The sequence below is a fragment of the Scyliorhinus torazame genome, chromosome 28 (genome assembly GCF_047496885.1).
Source record: "Scyliorhinus torazame isolate Kashiwa2021f chromosome 28, sScyTor2.1, whole genome shotgun sequence".
NCBI lineage: Eukaryota > Metazoa > Chordata > Chondrichthyes > Carcharhiniformes > Scyliorhinidae > Scyliorhinus > Scyliorhinus torazame.
This window is the reverse complement of record NC_092734.1, coordinates 29,753,710-29,760,642: the sequence shown is the minus strand read 5'-3', so window position 1 is coordinate 29,760,642 and position 6,933 is coordinate 29,753,710. Positions and strand designations below refer to the sequence as shown.

The window sequence follows — 6,933 nt, the reverse complement described above, 5'->3', positions numbered from 1 at the left end:
TATATGTTTGAATAAGGTCACCCCTCATTCTTCTAAACTCCAAGGATACGGACTCATACTATTTAGTCTCTCTTGATAGGACAACCCCCTCATCCCAGCAATTAGCCTGGTGAAGCTCCTTTGCACTTTCTCCAATGTTACTATATCTTTTTTTTTAGTCTTTCTTTCATTGGAAAGACAGGCACAAAGTATTTTTTTTAATGTCCTTATGCCCCATTATAATTTCTCCTAACCTTGTCTCTAAGGAAAATGTTGACTTTCCTTTTTACATCCTCTCGAAATCCGTTTTTATATTTCTTACTGGTTTTTGGAAATGTTGTAAGCTTATTTTAATCTAACACTGTCCTTAACTTTTCTTGTTCGACACAGTTCTCCCACTTCTACCATGGAGTTTTTATTCCTCAAGGCAACAACCCCATGTTGATTTTTCTGAGTTTCTTCAAACTCTTGCCATTGCTTATCTCGTATCTTTTAATTTGATTTCCAAAACTGCCTCACCAAAATCGTCCCTCATACCTCCTTAATTGTCATTCTTTAAATTTACGACTCTAGTTTTGGACTTAACCACATCACTCCCAAATTTAATATGAAATTCCATCATGTTATGATCACTCTTCCCCAAAGGATGCCTTACCATAATGGCGCTTTGGTTTAATGTTTTAAGTTTTCTTTGTGATTTGTTTTTCATTGAAGCAGTATCGCCTTAAGGCACTACTCTCTTGATTTGTCCCTTATTTGTTTTAGTTTGATTGATTATACTCAAAAGAGTATAGTGGAGCTTATCAACCTTGACCCTTTATGACAAGATAGATTTAAAACAGCCTATTAGTCACTAATTAGAAAACATGACATGAAATGAAAATCGCTTATTGTCACAAGTAGGCTTCAAATGAAGTTACTGTGTAAAAGCCCCTCGTCGCCACATTCCGGCGCCTGTTCGGGGAGGCTGGTACGGGAATTGAACCGTGCTGCTGGCCTGCCTTGGTCTGCTTTCAAAGCCAGCGATTTAGCCCTGTGCTAAACCAGCCCCTATATGTCAAATTAGAGCTTAGAAATTCCATTTTCAGGGGTTAATGCTGTCAGTAGGCCCAAAAGCCCCGATCAATGGTGCTATCGGTATATTCGCAGTATTCTATTTCTGGGGTTGGGAACGTCCAAAGGTTACCAGTAGTAGGCTGCGTACCCAAGAGACTTTTAATCCATTTGAGTGAACAAAAATAAAAATACACAGATCCTGAACTGCACGCAGTTTACTGGCATATCTTTCAAGTAATCAGAAATAAATTAATAATGTTATCACAAAAATAGCAGCAAAATCACTTCCAGCACTACAGGATTTCTAAGAGTCCTCAGTTGCTCCCACCCCTCGAACTTCAAGTACTGTTTACACCTTTTGAAATACAAACACGCTATAGGAACACATCGCTGTGCTGTAGGGTTGACATGGGTATCATCAGACGCTCGCGTGAATTCCATAAAGTATTCTCTTCACTCTCCAATGTGCGCTTGAATCGTTTTGGAGAATATATAAACGACTTGTCTCAAGTATCTTAACGCCACAGCAACCCGAAAAGCACTTTTCCTTCGAGTCTTGATTCCTTGCTATAAAATTATATCTTTTGTTGCAACACAGCAGCTAACCAACCGATCAACGTCAGGTGCGCCCTCTAGTGATTCCGTTCATATTTGCAATGTCTTGTCGCTCCCCATGAATTCAGCAGGATACAGAAAGCGAGCTGGTGGAGAGTTGTTGCCGTAAATGTTCTGTGAAGTCCACTTGGGCTTGTGACAATGCTTGATTGATGAGAGACTTTGGCAGCCAACCCTTCAACCAAAACCAAAACACATCGTAAGTGAGAGGTTTCTGACATTTTATCAAGAGGATGTGAAAATACTCAGCACGTTCACTCAAGTAGAGAATATTTAGAGTGGTCTTCATGAATACAGCAAGTTTTTATTTTAATTCATAGTTCTTATGATAAATAGATTTTAAGTGGGGGCAAGACGGTGGCGCAGTGGTTAGCACTGCTTTCTCAGGGCACCGAGGACCCGGGGTTTGATCTCGGCCCAGGGTCACTGCCCGTGTGGAGTTTGCACATTCTCCCTGTGTCTGCGTGGGTCTCACCCCCACAACCCAAAGATGTGCAAATTAGGTGGATTGGCCACGCTAAATTGCCCCTTAATTGGAAAAATAAACAGAAATAAATAGATTTTAACTGATTGTATCATGTAATTAGCGCCTCTGGAAATCGTGGAGCTCAATGCAATGCTAGTTGCGATGCCAAGCGGCATGAGTGCACAGTGGTTAGCAGCAACACGGACCCGGGTTCGATTCCGACCTTGGGTGACTGTGTGAAGTTTGCACGTTCTCCCCGTGTGGGCGTGGGTTTCCTCCGGGTGCTCTGGTTTCCTCCCACAGTCCAAAGATGTGCAGGATAGGTGGATTGGCCGTGCTAAATTGACACTTAGTATCCAAAAAGTTAGGTGGGGTTATAGAGTTAGGGTGCGGGGGGCTTGGGCCTAGGTAGGGTGGATGGCCTCCTTATGGGCTGAATGGCCTCCTTCTGCACTGTAGGGATTCTATGATTCTAAGCCGTGCAGATGAGGAAGTTCTCCGAGATCATCGAAGGGCTGGCAACGCTCATCCCAGTGAAGACAGGGCAATTAGAAACCAACTTCCATCGCCCTGGACCAAGCAAGGGCCTGAGGTCCGGCTCGCGCTGTACCCCATCAGGAGTTTGGAGAGGCTTAGGTGTCACAATGAGGCTGGATTGTGTGATTCAATCACTAATGCTGCTGATAAAATTGTTTGTGGCGCCCACATCAAGTCATTCACACAACAAGCTGACTGAAAAATAGCATTGAGCAACAAACTAACCTTCAGATCCATGCTGAGAAGCCAGGTAAATCGAGTCTTGTTCTTGTTGTCTGTTGGATGTAGGAGAATACAGGAAATCCCAGTTTCAGCTCTGTTTTGGGTGAAAACGTTCATTAGTAATCGCGGTTTCACATTTTTTAGTTATTTGCGATAAAAGCCCACTTGAATGATCACAATGTGCTGCGGTTGCGCCATACCTGACGAAGCCTTTCTGTGGCGGCATGAATTTGGACTCCGTGGCTATTCCAGTCAAGTAGCAGCGTGATCCTTCTTTCCAGCAATGCCTCACGCTCACAAAGTCTCTCTGTCCAATGATGTTGCCCGCTGTGTCCCCCATGATTTCATAAGTCACCATGGTCTCTTCACCAATTTTCTGCAGGACCTGAATGGATTGTTAAGAAGGGTTGGTCAAAGTGATAGCCCTGGGCAAGCTATCCAGTGAGCGTTCAACGTGCAAGCGGAAAGATTCCCGCCTAGATTGACCTACGTGTATGTGCTTGACGCTTGGGTTCCACAAGTTCATTTGGTCGACCTTCTCGTAAAGCTCGTTATACACGTGTTCAATGGTTGCGTCCAGCACCGCCTCCAACTTGAAGACTTTTCCAGTCCCAGGCAGGACTTTGCTCACAACGTTGTCACCGTTCTGCTGAAAGGAATTTTATATTTCTCATTAGAGTGGTTCATCATTAAACTTCGCCCCCCCCCCCCCAGTTTTTCCCCCTGGTTTTGGCTCACGGGGCTGTTGTATTAGCTGCCCCACCTGCACTCCACCCAACCCCACTACTCCTCTGTTGTTAACCGGGTCAGGAAGGATAATCAACCTTTGCACGCATCACATCTGACCTTGTCCCTGACCTCAGCCACCAGGGATACCCACATGCAACAGGAGATTCTATGTATTTTTTAAAATTCATTTTACGGGATGTGGGCATCGCTGGTTAGACCGGCATTTATTGCCCATCCCTAGTTGCCCCTCAGAAGGTGGTGATGAGCTGCCTTCTTGAACTGCTGCAGTCCTTCAGGTGTAGGGAGGAAGTTCCAGAATTTTGCCTAAGCGGCAGTGAAGGAACGGACGATATATTTCCAAGTCAGGGTGGTGAGTGACTTGGAGGGGAACCTCCAGGTGGTGGGGTTCCCAGGCACCTACAGCCCTTGCCCTTCTAGATGGTAGTGATGGTGGGTGAGGAGGCATAGTGACCTTGGATGGCCTTTCCTGGTCATAGCTTGGGGGCAAGGACCAATTATAACACCCTTAATTTCACTCCTAATAAATGAGACAAGGTGTCAAAACTTGCACCGTCTAAATTTGCAATGACAGAAGGTGGAGTTAACCCTGAATCATCATTATAGTCCTGATCCCAAGGTGCGGAATTAAAATGAGTGCATTCAAATAACTAAAATTATTAAAAATAAGTTTTAGAAGTTAAAATAAGTGCTTTGGTGCCACGATATCAAGATGGAACATCTCTGACTGAATCTTCCGCAGTGGCTAATTGGAGCTCTCGGGAGTCCTTTGTTGAATTTTGTCGGGGGACAGTCTCTGATGTGAGTCATTGATTGGGGTGCCCCACAGCTATTGGCTCCCTGCGAGACCCCACATGCGACTCGAAGCCAGTTTGCGACTCAAAGGCCTTGACGGTTCAAGACTCATTAAAATCGTTTTCGAGAACGATCAGCCGATGAGTATATTCAAGACGGCGATTGATAAAATTAAGGGATATGGGGCGGGAAAGCAGAAGTGAGGCAGAAATTCAGCCGTGATCTTACTGAATGATCTTCTGTTTCTTACATTGGAAAGAAAATTACCGTTTTGATTTCTGTTGTCCATTCAGTATCTTGTTTTAAAATGCACAGAGCTTTCTGTAAGGCCTCTTCCCCTTGCTTAACGTAGGACAGTTCTTCTGTGTTGAGAGTCTTGTTCAGTTCCAGGCTTGCCTCTTGAACCTTAAAAGCTGGGATTTAAAAAAAAAAACAATGTTATTAGCACCAAGTGATTTGAACAAAACACACCTGTTTCTTTTCTCCCCTCCACTTTGTAAGTATTGGCTAGTTGGAAAACATTCCCTGGGCAGCTGCAGGCACCTCACCCGACTAAACTACAACAGCACCCTCCTACTTTTCACTTGCTCAACACCCGTTATGTCCCTAACTTTTTCACATTCTGATGAAAGGTCATTGACCTGAAATGTTAACTGTTTCTCTACCGATTCTACCTGAGCTACTGAGTATTCCCAGCGTTTTCTATCTTTATGTCCGAATCCTATCATACTCTGGTTTTAGCTTAATTCCTTCCTCCGGACTTGGTTCCGTGACCCTTCATACATTTACCGAATAAAAACCTAATCAGTGCAGTAATCAGGCGTTACTGAAGAGCCATCATCAGGAGCAGATGATCTGGTCAAATTGAGCAAATTGTACCATCCTGAGCTTGACTGCCACCCCAGGAAGACTGATGTCCTGCTCCCAATGACCTTAGCTGTTGAACCACTGCTCAAACCATGATGTGTTGCCTCAGCTACAACCAAGGTTTGACCCTAGAACCTCTGTGAGCTGTGAGGGTGGGGAGGGGGGGCTCACAGCCAGCACCATTTAATGGAGGCACGCATTTCATTAACAATAGATTATTGGCGGGAACTCAAAATCACCGAATTGCCCATAACCAAAGCTGGCTTTTTGCTGTCACCCCCTCAGCTGGTTTAGCTCAGTGGGCTGGACAGCTAGTTCGTGATGCGGAGCGAGGCCAGCAGCGTGAGTTCAATTCCTGTACCGGCTGAGGTTATCCATGAAGGCCCCGCCTTCCCCCCCCCCCCCCCCCCCCCCCCCCATCAAAGGGCAAAGCAGCCTATGGTCACCTGGGTGACTTTACCTGTTACTGAGCAATAATATAAACACTGCATCAAAACACAAGCTTACCTCCCGGCAGCTTATTCTGGGTTAGGGCATCCCAGTTGTCGGTCAGGAAATTTTCTTTTACATTCAGTCTTCTCAGTTCCTGTGCTAGTGCAGCCACTGCTGTCCGTTTTAGCCCTGCGTGAGTAAAGGAATTGAAATGGTTCAAATAAATCCTTTCGCCCTGCCCCGGGAGCCTCGCCCAGCAGGGGTAGATTCTTACTGTCTGCACCTTTTCAAACTAGTCTGCTTCATTCAAAGTGGCCTAGACTTCAGTCTTAACTTTAAAATCAGCAGCATTATGTTCATCGCTCAACTCCAATCATTTGATAATCTTTAGTGTCGCAAGTAGGCTTATATTAACGCTGCAATGAAGTTACTGTGAAAATCCCCTAGTCGCCACATTCCGGCACCTGTTCGGGTACACAGAGGGAGAATTCAGAAAGTTCAATTCACCTAACAGCAAGTCTTTCGGGACTTGTGGGGGGGAAACCGGAGCCCCCGGAGGAAGCCCACGCAGACGCGGGGAGAACGTGCAGACTCCGCACAGACAGTGACCCGAGCCGGGAAGCCAACCTGGGTCCCCTGGCACTCCGAAGCAACAGTGCTAACCACGGCGCTACCGTGAGAACCAGACTGCACACAGTGCGCGATAACTGAACAGTTCTCCGAAATGCATTTATTTACCTGTCATGTTCCTGAAATGCTGGTGTGAGATTCCACAGCACAGTTTGAATGTTGCTGGTAACATGGTTTACAACCAATTTCCTGCTATGTTGCTCCGAGCTTGTGCAGCGCTTAGACCGTTTCTCTGCCTTTATACCCACTACATGAAGGCCAGCAGTTCAGATAAGGAGAGTGCAGATAGATACTCACCAGATGAACAGAGCATTCAAGGACAGAGGCAGGCAACGATGAATGTAGCGCTATCAGAGGACACTCTGCGATAGCCTGCTGAGTAATGTAGTGCTGTGAAATGAAGAATTACTCACTCACTGATGGTCGTAAGACACCTCTTCATTTGTCACAATAAGGCAGCGGGCCATGTATCACCAGGAGGGAACTGGCTCTAAACCCTGCAGCTGACTCGAATGTGCTCTTTCACATCCAGTTAGGCTGCTTGTGCATGTTTGGGAAAAGGGGGGGTACAGCTATTTCCTCTTGTG

General features: G+C 45.7%; 1 protein-coding gene across 1 annotated transcript; it reads right to left on the bottom strand.

Annotated features, from left to right (window-relative positions):
* Positions 1-1,235: 1,235 nt before the first annotated feature.
* Positions 1,236-6,518, bottom strand: LOC140403466 (steroidogenic acute regulatory protein-like). Its single transcript, XM_072491364.1, has 7 exons — positions 6,455-6,518; positions 5,792-5,905; positions 4,685-4,830; positions 3,366-3,521; positions 3,076-3,260; positions 2,879-2,969; positions 1,236-1,825 (listed from the first exon to the last, which is right to left on the bottom strand). The coding sequence occupies exons 1-7, from the start codon at positions 6,516-6,518 to the stop codon at positions 1,715-1,717; spliced, it is 867 nt and encodes a 288-aa protein (XP_072347465.1). The 3' UTR covers positions 1,236-1,714.
* Between the last annotated feature and the right edge of the window lie 415 nt (positions 6,519-6,933).

Excerpts from the sequence above, each read along its gene's own strand:
- LOC140403466 (XM_072491364.1), bottom strand. The coding sequence starts at position 6,518 with ATGTTACCAGCAACATTCAAACTGTGCTGTGGAATCTCACACCAGCAT. Across the intron at positions 4,831-5,791 it reads CCAGAATAAGCTGCCGGGAG|CTTTTAAGGTTCAAGAGGCA; the intron begins GTAAGCTTGTGT and ends TTTAAATCCCAG. Across the intron at positions 3,261-3,365 it reads CAAGCGTCAAGCACATACAC|GTCCTGCAGAAAATTGGTGA; the intron begins GTAGGTCAATCT and ends CAATCCATTCAG.